This window comes from Dermacentor variabilis, chromosome 3 (genome assembly GCF_050947875.1).
Source record: "Dermacentor variabilis isolate Ectoservices chromosome 3, ASM5094787v1, whole genome shotgun sequence".
In the NCBI taxonomy this organism is placed as follows: Eukaryota; Metazoa; Arthropoda; class Arachnida; order Ixodida; family Ixodidae; genus Dermacentor; species Dermacentor variabilis.
In genome coordinates, this window is record NC_134570.1 from 76,625,519 (window position 1) to 76,645,707 (window position 20,189).

The 20,189-nt window shown below is 42.6% G+C and overlaps 1 protein-coding gene across 8 annotated transcripts in view; it reads right to left on the reverse strand.

Annotated features, from left to right (window-relative positions):
• The window catches only part of mib2 (E3 ubiquitin-protein ligase mind bomb 2), a 92,443-nt gene that overhangs the window by 40,345 nt on the left and 31,909 nt on the right, over window positions 1-20,189 (reverse strand). For all 8 annotated transcript variants that reach the window (XM_075685681.1, XM_075685682.1, XM_075685679.1 and 5 more), the window contains 5 exons: window positions 12,504-12,670; window positions 9,378-9,488; window positions 7,424-7,528; window positions 3,649-3,817; window positions 1,366-1,493 (listed from right to left, as the gene is read on the reverse strand). In XM_075685681.1, coding sequence (XP_075541796.1) covers window positions 1,366-1,493; window positions 3,649-3,817; window positions 7,424-7,528; window positions 9,378-9,488; window positions 12,504-12,670 — 680 coding nt within the window. The remainder of the gene's footprint in view (window positions 1-1,365; window positions 1,494-3,648; window positions 3,818-7,423; window positions 7,529-9,377; window positions 9,489-12,503; window positions 12,671-20,189) is intronic.

Consider the following 20,189-nt stretch of genomic DNA (forward strand, 5'->3'; position numbering starts at 1 on the left):
ACAAATTAGAGGGCACAGCTGTTGGTGCAGAAAGTAGTAAAAAAATTTAAAGTTTTGTCATGCTAAAAACGTGTCTCTGGGAGGCCAAAATCTAAATGTATGAACAGTGCAAAAGACGAGGACAGAAGAAAGGACCCAACACAGGCGCTGTGTTGCGTCCTTTCTTCTTTTCTCTTCTTTTACATTCTGCAGACATGTCGGTATTCAATCCCCAACTCGCCCAAGCTTCCACTTTACCAAAATCAAAACCATTCTGGGAAAAGAACAGTCAAATCCCAAGAATAATCATGGTAGTAAAAAAATTGAAGCATGTTCAAATCTTGCCACCACAGAGTGCCCATGTACCTCCTACCAAAATTTAGCCAATTTTGGAAGGAACACAATCCAGCTTTAAAAAAAAAAAACTGATACACTGTACACATGTGCTGAAACCTGAAGCAATAGGAAAACAAAAGAAAGGAATCTGGGCCATACCAGGGGGTTCTGGATTGTCAAACATTTAATATACAGCACCTCACTAAAACGATCCTCACGTAACACCTGTCTTCATTTTGTGTGGTGAAACACACAAATCGCCAAATCAATCACTTTATAAATAAATAAATAAATAAATAGATCCCTTTGTTGTATTAAAAGGTTAACAGTTCAAGAAAGCCAAAGCATGTTAAAGAGTACGACACTGCACTCCATCAGGGGTCAAGCCTTGTCATACTGCAGGCACCACAGGTGTCCAGGTAACATCACAGCTGCCAACTTTTGGACACAACTTTCGACAAAGGGCTTAAATGAAGGCAATTTTTGCTTTTTTCTTTTTAAATGCAAAGCATTTCTACGCAAACATTTGCCACTTTGGCAGTAGCGATCTATTTATCTAGCCACCTATGTCTAGGTGCTCTCTTGGTCGTTTCATTGACTTGGTATGTACCAAAATTGGCATGGCATGGCATGACAAGAGTGTATGATGAGCATAAATGGTCAGTCATAACATGAAATCATGACATGTATGCCATGAAGGTCATGAAACAGCCGCCTAAGTCTTGGTGCTCTCATGGTCGTTTCGTTAACTTGGTGTGTGCCACAATTGGCATAGTATGACAAGAGTGTATGACGAGCATAAATGATAGGTCATGACATGAATGTCATGACATGCGTGTCACATAGGTCACGAAACAGCCGCCTATGCCTTGGTGCTCTCATGGTCGTTTCATTAATTTGGTAAGCTCCCCGCATACTGCTTCCCATAACACCGATTGCCACAGGTTGTGGAATCTGCCAGCTTTCTTTCTTGACAAATAAAGAGAAACCTCCACTTCAAAATGCAGGTCATCAATCACTGAAAGAGACTAAAGCTGGCAAAGCACACACCTTGTCTGGGTGTTTCGCAAGGTTATCGCGCACCACCTCCAGGTGACCCTGTGCCGCATCTCGCACCAGGCGGTCCATGCTGCCTGCGTCACTCTGCTGCTCGGCCAGCAAGTGACTGAGCAGTGGGTCTGCAGAAAAGAACCAACGCATTCGCTTCTTAAGCATGCTTCAAACTGACAAACAATGAAGCCAGAGAAGGCGTAGGGAAAGTTAATTGGTATGTTTCATTGAAGTGACATACGGTGGAGGAGGAGGAGGAAGTAAACTTTATTGCCCTAGAAAGAGTAATTCAGCGGTCGGGCCGGATGTCTTGATCTTCTATTGGTTGATGAAGATCTCCGGCCTGCATGGTTGGCGCCCCTATTCCAGGGCGCCACTGAGCGTGGCTGCTCGTCGGGCATGATCCACCAGCCTCCGTTGGAGGCTAGGGTCGCCGCTGGAGAGCACGCTCTCCCACTGCTCCGCACTCGGATTTTCTATTTTGTGGAATGCCTTATTCGTATTGCACTCCCATGTATACGGTGGAATTCCGTTGATACAATCTTCACAGGAACCGGAAAATAAAATGCACCATCCGAAAATCGTATTGTCTAACGCAAGCTCCAAAAACCATGAAAATAGGCATGCTCGCATAACACGTTAGGGAGAGCAGCATCTTTCGACGCCACACGAACTGCAGACAACACACTTTTATTCATCAACATTGAAACAGCTCGTCAGTTAGCGTTGAACATTCTTCTTTTCAATGTCACCAGAAAAATTATTCGGGAAGTAAAAAAAAAAAGAAGAAGAAGCCACAGTTTCCTCACACTGAACTGATCAGCGGCACACCGCCCATCAGTAAGCCCACACTGCTGCAGCAGCGCTTTACCGCTGGTGACGTGTAGCATTATTGGAATATTATTTAGCTAGTATACTGGAATGTAAAGCCATGAGCTTTAAAAATACCAGTAAAAGCCCACAACTGCTGTTGTATTATCCGATCTTGGGGGGGGGGAGGGAAAATATGTGATTGCAAAATACAAAGCTCCTATGGGATATTGGCGGGGGAAATAAAAATAAAATAAAGTGTATTATCCAGAAAGACATATGCAGAACCGCATCAATGAGATTCTACGGTAATAAGACGCCATGAGAAAGTATACGAGGGTTTATTGGCCAGCTGCCTGCTGCTACGCTAACGTACTATGTGATGCCTGCGGTTAAGCGCATGCCACATTGGCCGGGAGCCGTACTGGCTCAAGCTGCCAGGGCTATTCTTGTAAACAAACACCCAAGAAAGTGGCCAGAGAGATGGTGCCACAGTGGCTTAACAGGTAGAGCACCACAAGCGTAATGCAGAGATGCGAGTTCGGCCCTACCTTCAGCAAGTTATCTTTTCGTCCACTTTTATTTCCCTTTACATAAGTACTTCCACGTTTCAACTAAATATAATGATTAACTTTCCCCATGCTTTCTCTGGCTTCATTAACTGTCACTTCATATAATTGTGGTTAGCAAACATCAACCCCCGTCGCTAACCACATTTCCTTGCACTCCGTTGCTTGCATTTCATTACAGCCTGGTATAAAAGCTCTGACAAAGGTACAGCTGGTTGTGTTGACAGAGAACAGGAGTCAGCAATGTTGGTGAGGCGGCAGAGGTAGAACGCAAGCATAGTGACTGAATTCGGCAGTGCAGTCGATTTGGAACATGGCCAGGTAGCCGGCAGGAGTGTTGAACTGCCACACCAGACGAGTTACTAGCATTGTTGCATGCTGCCAGATTTTGGCCTGATATGCACAACTTGATCAGTGAAGTTTAATTATTAACTAAAAAGAAAAAACTCGTTCATTTTTTTTTCACTAATAAAATAAATATTTCGTTATTAAAAGAAATAGTTTGTTACATACCTTTCAAACAAATTTTGCCTCATTAAAATGAGATCTTAAGTTTGTTTGTTTATTCAACATTTTCAGATGTGCAAATTGCCCGGTATACTTTTGTGAATGTCTGCTATTCATGTTGCACTTTTGAGTCAGTACATTCTCAATATTTCAACTGAACATTTAAGCTGAACTACTACAATCACTTCGTTACTTGCATTATTACAATTTATTTCGTTATAACAAGGTATGACTGTATTAAGTGACAAAAGAGTCACCATAGAGCACAGTAGAAGTTGCACAAGAACATTATTTTTCATTACTTTCCACCTGTGACAAAGCTTTAAGTTGTAAGTGCTACTCCTTTTAGGTTACGCAAGTTCCTGTACAAATATTTGAAAATGAACAAATGACATACTTGCATGCTCTTCTCGTGTGTTGGCCGTCATCGTGTTGCTGATCTCAGTGGCCGAACCGGGCACTGGAACTACACACAGCGGGTTGAACGTCCACGTCTGGCCGTCCACGCTCACTCGTAGGTCACCGTCGGAGTACAGCTTGACCACCTTGCCAAGTTTGCCAAGGCACTGCATTAGATGACCACAATTTGGTCGGACATGGTTCGCCGCTAACAAGAGCAGGGGTTCTCAAGCTAGGCTCCAGGGAACCTAAACAGAACTTGAACGGTTCCATCAATCAAGTTTTTTTAATGTTACACCAACGAGCCGAATTGGTGCATGCATATTTCGGACGATTTCTAGGCCTTACAGCTATCTCACTCGTGATGCCAGGGTCGGGGATCAGCACGAAGCACAATTTGTAAGCCTAGCTTCACTAGTTTGCCTTCCACTGCAACTGCTGGCATGTATGCATAATGTGTGAACTCATTACACTGTGCCCGATGAGCGGAGAAAAATAAAGCAAGGGAAAACAGTGGAGACACCGACAAAGGATTTCTTTAGTGCTATTCAGGGTTAGAGGGATTGCTGTGAACCAGCTCATTAAATCCATACAATACACAGTACGAAGCTGCACTTCTCTTCCAATGTATCATTTCATTCATACCGCATCTACTCGCATTATGATCACACTTCTTCATAAAAAAAAAAATTGCCGCTAATTCAAGATCATTGCGCGGGTTAAATTTCCAGTGAAAAGAAACATTTTTTTTTCATTCCGCATTTGCTGCGGGATGACAACAGGTTAACAAACAGGCAGCTGGCGCTGTAACAGTGTGGGACACCAAAACAAACATGGCGGCCGGCGGAGCAAGCTGAACAGGCCGAACGCAATTTTTTTTTTTTTTTCGTGAGTGCATTACGCGCATTGAAACAGTTTCTTCCGTATCAGTAATGAATAATATCGTTAATATCGGCAAGTCTGCTGCAATAACATAGCCATGTCCACTTTGAGGGGACAGAAACAGAGATGGCCGTGCTTAGCTGCAAGCAACATAGAAACACATGGCGGGTATGCTGCGGAAACTGTGGCATTAGTCTTAACTGCTATCCCAATACGGCACGTTTCCGCTAAGGGTGGGCGAATATCTTAGCTGCGTTACAAGCGTCGGTGTATGAATAGGGCACACTTCTAATGTATCAGTGTAAACGTGGCCACTATCGTTGCCGCTCGCGATTTGTTGCATGCCCACGAGTGCAGACAAGAAGAATCGAAAGGTGCCCTTTTTGTTGTTGTTGACCACAACCATTATAAAGCCTACAAATAATAAAGCCAAGGCAAATTTGGTTGTAGCTTTTTCTTTTTATGGAAGTGTGGAAAGTGATGAAAGGAATAAAATGGGGCATCTGCTTAAGAATGTTTGGTGCATGCAGACCGCTTGGTATGTCTTGAAGAGTCGTTCGCATAGCATTCGACAGATGGTAAGCGCAATCATCATTATCTAGACTTGGCACATGACATATCGCTGTGGCACATTCGGGGTGTGATCACTACACGGAAAAGAAAAAAATAGAATTTTGACAACAAAATTCAGGGGCGCAATCATTACACGAGTAAATACAGTATTAGATTATAAGCCAGGCAGGTACCCAGGTGGGGGCCCGGGAGGGTCCGGCACCCTCTCCCCCCTCAAAATTAAGCGGCATGGCCCCCCTTTCTGCCCACACTACCACTCCTCACACACATTCCTAAAGTGCCGCCAAATTAATGTTGAGACTTGACAGCTATTCGTCAGTAAATAATTTGCTGGCTTTTTCACTCCTTTTGGATGTTTGCAGTTATCGGCATCTCCTGGGGTGTGAAGGCCAGTTCTCCCATCGATTTGGTGCCCGCACGATTAACTCGAGATGGGTTCAGTCGTCAACATCTATTCAACTGTTACGTGCATCGCTGTTGCTTCGTTAGTTCAACTTTCTTTGTTAAGACTGATCCAGGGACCAGGAAAGGGATTCGGTTCATGATCAGCTGGTCTGCATGCTTGTGGAACGAGTTGCAGCCAGAGAAAACGCCATTTGTATTTAACTTTTCCTTCTGTTTCATTATTTCCTCGAGTGACGGCTCGCCGAGACGCTGGCAGATCCTCAGAACCATATACCCGCGATATGGGCTAGATAAGGTGGAAAATAAGATAATGCGAGGCAGCGTCCATCATCAAACCCTACAATAACACTTAAGCCCATAAGCAATGTGACTGACACCTGTTACCGCGTCTGCACTCTTGGTGCAAAATTGGCAACTGAAAACAAGAGTCGCAAGGAGTTGAGAAATTAAGCGGTCTAATAAGGGAGAGAGCCAAGGCAACAGCCAAACGAGATGGAAAAGTGAAAATTAACAAATTTAACCATTGTTTATCAAAATATTTATGAATCAAGATCTTTTTATTTAGAAATTAAGTAAATGGCGCTGGAAGTGGAGAATATTTCTGCGGGTTTTGAATGGCGCTTCGACAGTTATCAGTCAAGCCGCCTGACATATCCACTTCTCTGCTGTGCTTATGTAGGTGTTTTTGTAACCTTCCGCGGTGGGCGCAGTACGTCTAGAACCGCAGCGTCCTGTGCTCTACGCGGCTGTACGGGACTGGCAGCCACGCATCGTTACGCAACTTCCCAAATAACAACACGAGTCTGTTTTGGCACTTGGTAGAGCAGTAAACAAGGGATCCAAAAGAACTGTGATTGTTCCGCAAATATATATTTACAATTATTCCAGAGCTAATTCAAGAAACGCTACTATAGTTGGATAAAACTTAAATCTGCATGCAGTGAAACGCTGCCCACAACCTCATAACCACCAGCCACCGCTGTAAATAATTTGTACTTTCAAACTTTTCCTGTTACCCAAATAAGGCAATAACCATAAAAAATCTAATTATTAGTGCATAATTTTGTGTGTTTTCCCTCGCCTATTATAATGGAATGGCAAAAGCCTAATTCATTATTGTACTGAAATAAAATGCTTGCTTCTGTGCAACTATTTAATGTCAAGTTTCACTTCAGTTGGCACTGAAGTTTCATGAGTAAAAAGGGTTCAGCAGTGAAATGAACTGGACCACAGACTTTTCAATAAGAGTGAAATGTTCAGACTCCATACACTTTGTCCATGTCTGTTGCTCACCTCACTGCTTCTACCAATGAAAAGACTCTTCAAGAACAGCAGACACTCCGAAGGTATCAAGTACGACGCCATTTTGAAAAGGCCGCATGACGGCCGTTTTGTTTGCTTCTGTGAGTGGCTGGCAGAGTAACACAACCCCACGCAGTTTGAGTGCCTTGTTTGCAACTGCTGTTTCTTTTAAGTTGTATTCTACTACAGTAGTTCTTATTTTACACTCTCGCTTGTTTACTTGTTCTTGGCAGTGTTCTTCCTGTGCTTCTTTCCCCTGCAAGTCCATTTGACATGGTTCCTTACTTGCTAAGTAAAGGAGAGGTGTACCTCACAGGTGTATCTGCGAGACACACCTTATTTCATTTCTCTTTTGCAGGTTTACACGTCTTTATGGCGACTGGTGGGCGCTATTCACATATGTACTAGTAAAGGTACCACCCCCCCGTAAGAAAAAAACCTGGGTACGTGCCTGTCATGAGCGCAGCTGCTTCACTAAAGTTCACTGTTGTAATCCTCACAAATTGTATAGCCACACAGACCATTGAAGGATTGCCTCATGTCTGAACTCACACAGAAGCTCTCCAAAACATTTGTTTCACAGAAAGTATGAATACTTCAGCGCTACTTACCGCTTTCATGGCGTCTATGTACTCGCCGTGGCCCACTTGCCACTCCTTCAGCTTGTGCAGGTCGTCGCATATTTTCACCATGTCCCCTACCGAAAACATCACGACCTGGGCAACAAAACAGATGCACCCTCACTGAGAACGCACCTAAGTACCAAATGCTTGAAGCTCGAACAAAGTTGTGTACATTTTATTTGAAAGTACAGTTAGCCCCCAGGGAATAAAGAAAAATGTTGCGCAAAAGAAATCACAGAGACAGCAACAGTGGCCCCAGGGCGAGCAATGAACCAACTTAGCCCGCGAACAGGCACTGTCAAAGAAGTGCTGAAACATAGTATTTCTGAAGTTGCAGAAACTCTATCATACCTTTTGTGCAAGTAAAAAGATTACACTTAGAAAGTTTTGAGTTTGGGAAACACCTAATGGTGTTGTAATTTAAAGGAATACCAAAGAAGGGATTATGTGAGCTGTGTTAGTAAATTACCATTCTACAATACCAAAAAAGCCGCTCTTATCCCCCAAAATATTCCTGGTACACAAGAAAAGAAGCAATAACAAAAGATGGGTGGTGCCACCTCGAAATTCCCGTAAAAGCTCCCTATGACGTCGTGGATTTTGACACTTCCTTAATTTTATATTGGTAACACTGGACTACACAGCACTCTAAAAGAGCCAAAGACTGAACTCGGAAAGTTTCAAGAACTTTTACTGAGCCACAATGGCCAAAATGTGAAGAAATGCTTTGAATTCCATGAAGTCACATTCACATACTGGTCCTGGGGTTTTGGTGCAAAATTCAAAAATGAAACAGTGACAGTCACTTTCTCTGCCAACAATCAACCTATTGCCAGGAAATCAATCAACGAAAGCGGAGTTCTTGAACACTTTATCTATCTAAATTGATTGATGCGTTTCCCTTTAGTGTCCCTTTTAATACTAAAGTTGGTCTCAAAATGCAAAGCCTGGTGTCACCAATGTTACTATGACATCGTGACATGTTACAAAATTGCGAAAATTTGCCGACATTGCATAGCCATAAGGCTAGATATGACCATGCTGGCCATAAACAGAGCGATACGTGCTTTTTATATCTAAATTTTTTCTTTGGCAGTGCTCACACATGGCAGCTGTGGTGATCGCAGGAACTGAGCTTGCTAGTGCATCCTAACATCATGATATATGCACCTCCTGTGTACCTAAGCAATCTGGTTTATAAAAACAGTGAATTACAAATAGTTAATTATTTAGGGCTCTCAGACTTTTGCCGGTGTCTTTCTAGGGTTTAGAGCATTCTGACCTTCATTCAATGCTAAATCACAGGCCAAAAATGTCATTTCAGTATTCCTTCAAGCTTATGTTGTGCTTGTTGTGCCACATGGAGTGCTTGTCCTGCACACGATGGTGTGATACCATTAGTTTTCTTGCACTCAGTTCTTCCTTTGTTCACAAACTCTTGAACAAACCTAGCTTCAGCCTTGCCTATCTGTGCATGAGCCTTCCATAAACCCAGTAAGGAAGAAATTTCAGATGCAACTCCGAACATTTACAAAAAGAAAACAAAAATGAATGCTTCCAATTAAGCAATCAATACAATCTGTTCTCAGTCTTATCTCTTTTTTTTTGTTCCTGAGGTTGACGGTGGGCAGGAAGTGACTGCCTATGCCTTTACCACTGCTAGAAAGTACACTGGGACACTGGCACTGAAAGAAAAGAAAGGTTTGATTTTACAGTAGCATATCAATTGGCGTTTTGCTTTCGCTTTTAAAGAATATGCTAGCATGTCACTTCATAACTTAATGACTATTACACTACAAGCATGCTGCCACTTAGTAGCTTGATCATCAAGCACTGCGATGTGGATGAGCTAACGCAGCGTGGCACAATGCAGAAAAATGTTTGATGAGCCACCTTGAAGTTTTGCCAACTTGAAGCATTTAAAACTTAAAGGTATACTTGCCTTTGTAAGGGCGTCTGGATGAAATGTCCAGCGGTTGTTAGAACCCTCGTACTGGACCCTGATGTCCCCTCGATCTGTCACACGATGCACTGTGCCAATTTTTCCTATTACCTGCAAGCCAAATGCGAGTTTATTTGTTATGAAAGGGGGAAACTGGCATCCGCCTGCGAGTAGCACAAAGATACAGAGCGAACCCAATCAGGTTCCTCAGAAAGAAAGCTTTGCACTTGAAGAAAAAGAGTCATCCTAGTTCAAAGATCAAACCTGGGACTAACACCTTTCGGGGTAGTCTCTTTAGCACATAAGTTAACTGGGAGGCAAGCAGACTGAAGGGCAAGGTCAAATTTACTGACAACATGAAGCTTACAAACAATTTTTTTTTTCATTGGTACTATTCCCAAAGACACTTATTAAAAGAGAATTCGAAAAAAGAAAAGATATCTAAACAAAAATTTCATAGAAAAAAAGAAAAACTGACATAAAAACATCATTTCTGCTTCACACAGAAAAACCTCTAAAAAATTTCAAAGTATACATTTGCAATGCAAGGAAGCAGTGAAATATCCCAGTAAACATAATTTTTCTATGTAAAATATTCCTTGAGATATAAAAGAAAATGTTGACCTTAGTGACTAGCTCTACGGCAATGCGGTTCGGCGAAGAAAGCGAAACTCCGTATATAAATCTGACAAACCGAAGTGATCTTCCACGTCAGCGCTGCTTCCAAAGTCCAAACGCTCGTGCACAGATGCATTGGAATTGGTACAAATGTGACGTTTCCCTGCAAGAGCCATGCGCACAGTACCCACTTGCCTCACCGATGCCATCTTGTAAACTAGAACTGCTGATTGGGCCGACCACAGCCTTTCTACACAGGCGCTTAAAAACACATGCACAGCGGAAAAAGAAAATGGGAACTGAAACTGCCTAAATAGTTGCTGAATAACACAACAACTGGCGCTAGCTGTTCGAGAGCACTTGGAAAGTGGCAAAATGTGACTTTGCAACTATTGATCGCGGGCTATTGATGCGAATAGGCGCGGACGAAGTATTAGGGGATAGCGAATGTGTGTTTAACACGCACCTCAAAACACGCATCAGGAACGCCTATTTTCAGCCTGCCCTAGGAAGATTTTCAAGCGAGAACCCTAGGCTCACAATGTCTGATTGCAGCATATAACCAATTCTAACGTGTGCATGTTAAAAAAAAAAAAAAAAAATTGGGCCGAAATTTCGCTGCCCCATGCCGATCGGACGTGATACATAAAACCACCCGGACAGCGTTCGAGTGCTTTACCGTATAAAACCGATGTATTGCGGCAAAGCTGTCCTTGGAGAGCTGGCCAATGCTGTGCAAGATATAGTAGACCCATGCCACTGGTGGATCCAGAGTGGAGGCCATGGAGGCCCAGGCCCCCACGAGTCGTGCCGGCTGACATCAGTAAGCTTGCAACAACCCCACCCCTCCTTTTCCCTCTGTATGCATTGATAAGCACTTTCTGTGTGCACTGATGAGGGCCCTATGTTAGAGGCTATCCTGGACACACCTCTGACCCTTGCCCATTTTTCTTGCTAAAAGATCAGGTACACATTCACTTCTTTGTTTAGGAGCTTCTTTTTTATGCAATATACACTTAAAGGCCCTCACAGCTGAGGGTATCACATGGGGGTGGAGGAGTACAGGCAACTGATGAAAAATAGAATACACCACAAATTCTGCACACACCATGTGACATTAGAATATAAGTACGAAATACTGTTAATTCTGACAAGCACAAAGAAAAACAAAAGAAGCAATAACATGAACAGGGCAGTAGTAAAAAATTATACCAATTATACATATTATAAACAACAGCACAAAATGAAATGAAACAACAAGATCTACATTATTAGAAATACAAATGGTTTTACTGCCAATTCTATGTTAGTTTTATGCTTTTAACACATAGAAAGTGGGCGTGCGTTTGATTTGGGGGCCTGTTAGAATCGGGGAAAATACTGCCAAATGAGTCAGGCAGTGTGTATTGATGTTTTTTCTGCATCTTGAACAGCTGGATAAGTCTATCAATTCTGTCGGTCCTGTCAGGGTTAAATTAATGCAAGTCGACTGTACACTTATGCTAAGTGAGGGCATGTCGCAAGCTCTTAGGGGCTTTAGTTACACAACCTGCCCCACTGCTCACAGAAAGAGGAGCACTGCAGAAACTGTAACTATGAAGTGGATGAACAGGTAGAAAAAGAGTGAAGCAGAAACGACAAAACAAATGACCAGATAACACATTCCTGCTCTACAAATGCTTGCACGTGCCTGCAGCAACCGTGTGCAGCATTATGTCATGTCACATAGACAAAGCATTTTTTAAAGTTGCATAAAGGGGTGTTTCGAAGTTGGATAAAGCACGATCAGACTACGCACACAGTGAATAGCTTCTTTTGGACTGTACGTTCGATGAATAAAGTGGGAAGGATTGCCTAAAAATTAGAACCAGTTCTTCCAAAACATCGGACCCTGCCCACTTCCCAATGAAAGTTGCAAGTAGGTTTGAGAAGCCTAACAAAGTGGTCAGCGCATGAATTTGATACCATAAGGTTACAAGCCACAGTTCGATATACTTCACATTATTATTATTTTTTATAGTATGGAATCTACAGTCTTTACTTCTCAGCACACTTTTCGAACAAGCTCACTCACATCAACAAAAGCAACTGCCAGCAGTTACTATTGGCACAAAGTCTCTTTTTTTACATTTCTGCATTGTTTCCTAGCCCACATGCTTCAATCTCATGGTAACTTGGAATGAAGCTTTAGCAAGAACACTCTATATTAACAGATTGTATTAAAATTTTATTTGCTCCTGGCATTGAGAAGACTTGAGATGGTAAAATGGTTACGAGGGTGGGTCGGGGAGAGTGTCACATGACCCTTCATATATTTCTCACAAGTTGCAGGGTATCAAAGTTCAGAGATCGTGGACATAACTAAGGAAGTCAGCTTAGGTGCTCCAAAGAACCGTGCAAGGCTGCATACAAAATTTTTGCAGGCTTTTCCCTCCAGACTTTTAGACATGGCTGCACAGAACTTTACATCCGGTATATCGCATGTTGAAAGGATTCAAGTGCACGAACCTCAGACATCTTAGGATTCCATCCACCATGCCCATCCTGCATGATCTTTAGGGACTCGATGTCAAGCAGCACTTCCACCCGGTCTCCCACACTGAACGGAGAGCGCTGCGACTGTGCTGACGCACCTCTCAGGGTAACGACCACCCGGTCTGACGCAGAGCCCATGCCTGCACGTCCAACACATGTTACAGTCACGTTGACTCCCTTCTGGTGCGATATGCCAACTGCCCACCGTGTAGTCAAAGGAGCAGACAGTTACTGCATGCCTGAGCATCAACGTGTACTGAAAGATAATGGTGCGTTATCGCCACACAGAATCACGCTTCCTTTCTCGGTGCTCTGTTTTACTAAGCCATTCAAGAGGTGGAAAGCATGCTGCTGATAACACCAAAGGAAAGTGCTGCTAGCAATGTGTTAGCGCAATGCACTGTTTGCCTTTGCTTTACACTACTACACTGAGCGGCTTTATGTGTACCTGTGTTATCATCCACACTGAGATACAGATAACAGTGCACTTGTGCGACCAATCTAGGCTCTTCTACAAGCCTGTTCCTTGTTACAAGTGATTATGGTCCAATGAATATGCTGCTGATAAGACGAATGCCACACGCAATTCTACTAGGCCAACAACAGAGTGCACCATCCCCACTTCACCTTACCCCGTGGGAAATCTAAAACTTTTCGTACCAGACACATTTCAGTTGTTACATTTGCTGGAGTTCGATGAGTTTCTAAAGCTGGGCAATATTTAAAAGCAAATTCTTAAGCCCCCCCCTTGGTGCAGCTGCATGTTAGTGGCGACAAAATGCATGACTGTATGTTTGCTGATAAGAGTTCTGCGCACATTGAAGAGCCAGAGTTGTGGCTAAGATCTGTCTCAAGTTTGAGCGCTCGGAGCGCAGACATTTTTCAGGTGAATATATTTGAGCACACAAAAGTGATTTCCAAAAGCATTAGAAGTACTATGAAACCTGCTTATATAATGAAATGGCTTGTAATAAACGAATGGATCTAACAAAACCATATTAATTCCCTTGAAATTCCTACGTCAACCCAAACATACAAAAAACCCTGTTTTAACAAAGCAAAAATTTCCTATACAATCTCTAACTGATAATTTGACCTCAGAGGAGACACATGATGTAACGATTCCTGTCACAAAATATCTTAAATGGAACGTTTTAGCACACCGTGATACACTACTGGGTTATTCTACACAAAACGACCCAGATTCCAAAGGTCCCCATCGTTGACTCTCATGGAAAAAAGTGGGCTTGTTGGTGATAGTGTGAATGAGGTTTCACCAAAGCATTTTTCTCATAAAAAATTGTTTCGTGGCGCATGCATTCTTTGAAGTTCCCGTACAGAAGCAAAAGTTCGTTGGAGTGAAATATTTTTTAATTAAGTGTGAAACAAGGTAGAATGACAAGTACTAGTTTAGAATATTCTACTGCATGGTTCTTTCATGTGACATTATAGGTTAACACATTTATTCATTTTCCATGCTTATTTGGCTCAGTTAAAAGAGCAAGAAATTGTGCGTATTCAGAAATTTCTTCCATATTACGTCGTTAAGGCTTCAGCCACAACACTCTCCTACTGTTTTTTTTTCCCCACTGCTATAGCTTCTGCTACGAATAATTATTCGACTAAGACATTAAGTACTTTTCTAGAGAATTGCTTTCAAATTTGGCATAAAGACCCTTTTGGATGGTGCTCAGACCTAAATTATGCCTCAAGGCCCCCCAGATAAAAATATGCGAAACAGCTCACTATACTAACCAACCTTTCATCTTATGATCTAGAAATTCTAATATGAGTAAATTTTGTTTGAGGGCAGAAAAAATTTTTAAAGTCCACAACCAATTTCACCGGCAGGCACTCCCAAACTGTGTCTTCACCACAGAACACATTTGTGGTGCCGGTTATTTTTCTGGCACGCATATACACTGTGGTTATTTTCCAAGCCAACTGGTGTATACTGGTGTCCCTTGACACCAGTATAAGTACATCGTTAATGACGTATGTTTGTCAGTTCATCACTTCTAATTTTGGGGGGGGGGGGGGGGGGGGTTCGGAGCATTCAGGTAGGCAAACACGGCATAGATGTGAGCTTTTTGAACTTGGACTCGCGCTGTCCTATGCAGAGGCAAAATAATCACACATTCATTTCTTCTCTGCTTGTCCACACCAGAATGAAAATGACACTTGACACTCAAAGCAAACTTTGGCCTGCAAAATGGAAATTTGTTGACATTTGTCCTCTATGCCACAATGGTGCGGAGTGTCGGTGATTCAGGTTCTTGCATAACTCACAACTTGCTGGTCAGTAGTACTTACAAAACAATGAATCAGTGCCACGCCCAATATCACGTGTCGGATAACTATCCAATCGTGACGATGACCTCGAAGCAGTCGTGGTTTACTTTGAACACACAAATTTATTATCGTAAAACTTAGGTATGGGGGGCATCAACATTCAAACAGTGTAAACGGATACTTTTCTGCCATTTACTGTGCATAAACAAGCATGTGCCCATATTTTATGCATAAACCGTTCATAAGTCCGGCAAGAATTCTGCTGTCGCCTGTGATGGCACAGTTCAGGAGTGCCTACTGGTGAGATAGCTTTTTGATTTCAAAAATACTTTTCCCGCCTCAAACAAAATTGACTCTAATTAAAATTTCTAGATGACAAGATATAAGGGTGGTGCATTTAACAAGCTTTTTCGCATATATTTCATATCTGGAGTGCCTTATTACTTAATTTAGGTCTGAACATCATCAATATTTTTGCCAACTTCAGAAGTACGCTTCTAGAAAAGTACTTTATTTCACAGTCTAACATTATCTCTAGCATAAATTACAGCAACAGGGAAGGATAGTAAAAAAATATAGCGGCTGAAACGTTAATTGTTATGCAAAAATTTCTGGAAATGCACGATTCCTTGCTTATTTTTACTGAGTTAATTAAAGATGGAAAACTCACAAATATGTTCACCTATGACGTCGCATAAAAGGACCCCACCTGTAGAATGCAGCGTTCCTAACTACAACTGCAGTAGAAAAAACATAATCTCAGTGAGACGGGTGCCGTCTGCCATTTTATTTTAACTTCTTTGTCCTCACTTCTCCACTAGCCCACTTTGTCTTCTTTCATGCATCCAACGCAGACCGCTTCACCCTTCTAGACTTCTTTTGATTACACCTCCTGGGTGTAATAGTGAACAGTATCAATAGTGAATAATATTTGATAGCCTGACAGGGTAGAACGCTACAGAAAAGCAATTATAGTACTTTTTGAAAACCTCAGATGCACATTAACGCTTACATTTTCCTCCTTCCCAAGAACCATTATAGAATAGAATTAATTACCGGTCTTAACGCGAGAAAGCATTAGTGCAGAACAACTTGAGAAAAACTTAAAGCCACACTGAAAGATGCATGCACGTATACATGCTCCCCGTTTCTTTTTGGCGGGAGGGGGGGATGGTGTGTGTATGAGCTCGTTTGTTAACACTGCATTTATAGTCTTGAATTATTGATCGGAGTATGTGCAGAATATTTCGCATATGTACCTTTTTTGTTTGCTTATGTTCGCCTATTCATGCACTGTACTATAGTCGGATACAACTTTCGAAAAAAGGGGGCATTTACTTCTCCGAGGCAGAGGCACATGAGCACCCACCAATGGGCGCGCACTCTGGACTAACGTCATCAGCGGGACGGCCGGTGAGCCCGCCGACGGAGAAGATGGCCACCCGCGCTTCTAACTGGGCGAGGTTGCGTCAGCTGTGTGCTTCAGCCCCTCGTCAGAATGAATTCCAGAACTGTTTGTGATTGCCTATCATGCCGGAAATATTACTGCGAGCTTACGATGCCGCATTTGTGTTACGTGCATTTATTCTGATCCGTGATCCGGCAAAAAAACATTGCAGCGAGCATCGCTGGCGCTGCGTTACGCTTTCCCTGAAAACAGGATTCCAAGGCGACCGCTACGAACACACATCCTGCGTGTTTGTTCTATGTTGTTTAATTTCGCACCCGAGCGACGCTACAATGAGAAAAGTTTTCCAAAGACTGGTGCCTACTGTTAGCGGCGGGTGTGTTCATGTACTGTGTCGCTGCGTTTTTCATCGGACGGTATGAAGTGATGGAGCAAAACCATTCTCAGGAGAAATCAGAAAAGTGTACGTGCATGAAACAAACCTACGAGTGTCTCAACAGAAAATATTTGCAGAAGATGCCTTCAATGCAAAGATTTGTCGCTGTCAACTTAGCGTGAACGATCATTGTCAGCACTGAGATAGCCGAGCGTCTAGCGACGGTGTTCGAGCGTTGCGTAGCACCGTCGATTGATTGCTGTCTACCAGTGCTCACTGCACACACAAGCTGTAGAATGCGTGCTGTGAAATTGTGAAAGCACAAAACCAAAAAAATATAAATTTTATACTATTTAAAACCTAGAGTATTTATTTAAAACGATTAATGAAGCATTTTTGTACCTTCCTGCCTCGACCGTATTCTCACCCCAGGTTTGTAATGGTTGCGATAAATGCATTGTTTTATATAAGTACTTTTTCAATAGCAACTGATTCATTTTAAGCTTGGAAAACGAGTACTAGTAGATACGCCGTGCACATGTAAACAAGCGCAAAAGCTACGCAGCGCTGCTCTTTCTACTTTTGTCACTAGCAATGAAGCTAAAGAGCAGACGACGGGTAGCGTTGTAGAAGGCACGGGGTTATTTTTCGGTCGCTATCCGGCATGTGCTGTAGCACATGAGAGCTCTACTAAACCAGTCATCAAAATACAAAAGTCTTTATTTATACCAAGAATTACGTGTTTCAGGAGCATGATTTTTCGAGCAGGACTATTTTAGTTGTGGACGCAATCGGCTGTTGCGCTTCGGTCATCTGGGTGGGGCCTCCCCTTTTTTCTAAAGTTGTATACGACTATAATTGCCGACATACTATGCTAGGCCATGCTCAGAATTTGAGTCAGTGCTTGATGGTCAGTGAAAAGTGTGAATTTGGCACCTTCCAGGTAAGTATGAACGTATTGCACAGCTTTTAAGACTGCCAGAGCTTCCTTTTTTGTGGTAGAGTAATTGATTTCAGTGGTTTTTAGGGTACAGCTATAATACCCTACAACGTGGTGTTCGCTTTGATCAGCTTGTTTTAAGGGATTCTGGCATAGAACTGCACCTGTAGCATAGTGTTATGCGTCCGTTTTCAGCATGAAAGGCAGAGAAAAATTAGGTATTCGTAAGGTGGGGCCTGACAATATTAGTTTTACAAGCTCAAAATAGACAGCTTCGCACTCCTCGTGCCATTCAAAAGGCTTGTCTCTCTCAGTTACACGTTTGAGGCACCTTGTTCTCAGTGCATAGTCTTTGATAAATGTCCTGAAGTGTCCTGCTATGCCAAGAAAAATGCACAGGGAGCGCACATCATAAGACTTTACCAGCATGGAGATTCCCTCTGCCGATTCTTGCTAAGTGCTTTTAGTGGGTCCATCAAAAACGCTGCCAAAATATACTACTGTATCTTGAGAGAACGCACTCTTCTTGAAGTTAACTTTGAGTTGGGCAAGACTGAGAGCATGAAGAACTTGTGAAAGATGACTACGGTGTTCTTCCTTTGTCTTTGAGTAGATGATGATGTCGTAGATGTACACATTGCAAAATGTGCCCGGGTAAAATTTCAAAATGTCGGTCATAATCTTGTGAAGCTATGCAGGGGAGATTTTCCAACCAAATGGTAGGTCATCATCATCAGCAGCAGCCTGGTTACGCCCACTGCAGGGCAAAGGCCTCTCCCATGCTTCTCCAACAACCCCGGTCATGTACTAATTGTGGCCATGTCGTCCCTGCAAACTTCTTAATCTCATCCGCCCGCCTAACTTTCTGCCGCCCCCTGCTGCGCTTCCCTTCCCTTGGAATCCAGTCCGTAACCCTTAATGACCATCGGTTATCTTCCCTCCTCATTACATGTCCTGCCCATGCCCCCCACCCCCATTTCTTTTTCCTGATTTCAACTAAGATGTCATTAACTCGCGTTTGTTCCCTCACCCAATCTGCTCTTTTTTTATCCCTTAACGTTACACCTATCAATCTTCTTTCCATAGCTCGTTGCGTCGTCCTCAATTTGAGTAGAACCCTTTTTGTAAGCCTCCAGGTTTCTGCCCCGTAGGTGAGTAGGTGAATGGTAGGTGGTTGTACTCAAACAAGTCAAATGGGGTTAAGAACACGGTGTACTTTTTCATTTCTTCACTTAGTGGAATCTGCCAAAAGCTCTTGCAGAGATCTAGTCGTGAAAAACAATGGCAACCACCAGTTTCTTCAATGATGTCGTCGATTCTCGGCATTGGATAAGGTATCAATTTAGTTTGATGATTGAGAGCCCGGCAGTCTGTGCAGAGGCGAAATGTCCCGTATTATTTTGGTGCAATAGTTATAGGAGAAGCATATGGGGATACAGAAGGCCGGATGATACCTGCGTCCAACATTTCTTGCAACTCCTTCTTCAGCCACACCTTTTTAACTCTGGACATGTTATAGAGGGCTCTGAGAAACACCATTTTATCTGCGAGCTCAAAAGGAACGACACATGATTTCATCGCTGGAGGATAGCTCCCCATGCATGTAAGCTCAGAGTACCTTGTCTTGACATCTTCCTGGTGAAAAATCAGTCTTGATACCACTAGGTTCTTCACCAGGATCTTCTGTCCTTATGGTGCCTTCGGCCATTACTTCGTTGTCCCAACAGGGGTTTACCTTAAGTTTTTTAATGTCTGGGCAGGAGAAAAGAAAATCATAGTTGACACTGGGAATTGCCAATATGTCATTCATAACAGAATTGCCTTGGAGTTCAATATCCAGGGTTACTCATTGACTATGCGTGGTCATTGACCCATCGTAGGCTTGGACACACAATGTTCTAACAGCATGCAGAAGACCGGCATCCACTCGACTCTTGTTGATAATTGATAACGAAGCCCCACTACCAACGAGAACCTTCACTTCAATGCCATCTACCTTGATGGGGACATACAGCAAGCTTGACGACACTAAATACACTGTCTCCCTGAAGCTCTTCTTCTGGGGGCTTGTGATCCATGGCAGTCAGATTGTGTGGAAGTAGCTTGTCGTCAACTGTAGTAATTGGTTCATCACCTCATAGTCATGATTGCTGCTTCCTAGGGGTCTGTGCTTTTTTTGCTGAACCAATTAAGCGCAAAAAATTCACAAATGTGTTCACCTATGACATCAGCTAAAAGGACCTCACCTGTAGAATATAAAACAAGATTTGTCATTGTACCTAGTTCACATTTGATTAAAAAGTTTACCTCCAACCAACTTTTGCTTCTTTGCAAAAAATTGAAGGTTTGCTTATGTCAGCAGGAAATATTTTTCAAGAAAAATACTTTGGTGAAACCTCATCACAGAATCATGAACTAGCTCCTTTCTCTCTTTTTTTTTTTTTGATAGAAAGAATCAGTGATGTTTCACGGGGAATGACCCTACTATGACACACAAACTTAAGCAAACACAGCTGTAGGTAAAAAACCTCACTAATGTACACTGCATTTGGCTAAAACACTTCCATTTCAGTCACTAAATTTCCCCTAAAGGCACTCTTTAAGTGCTGACATTCTGGTGGGAAAAAAATATGCCTGAATTGT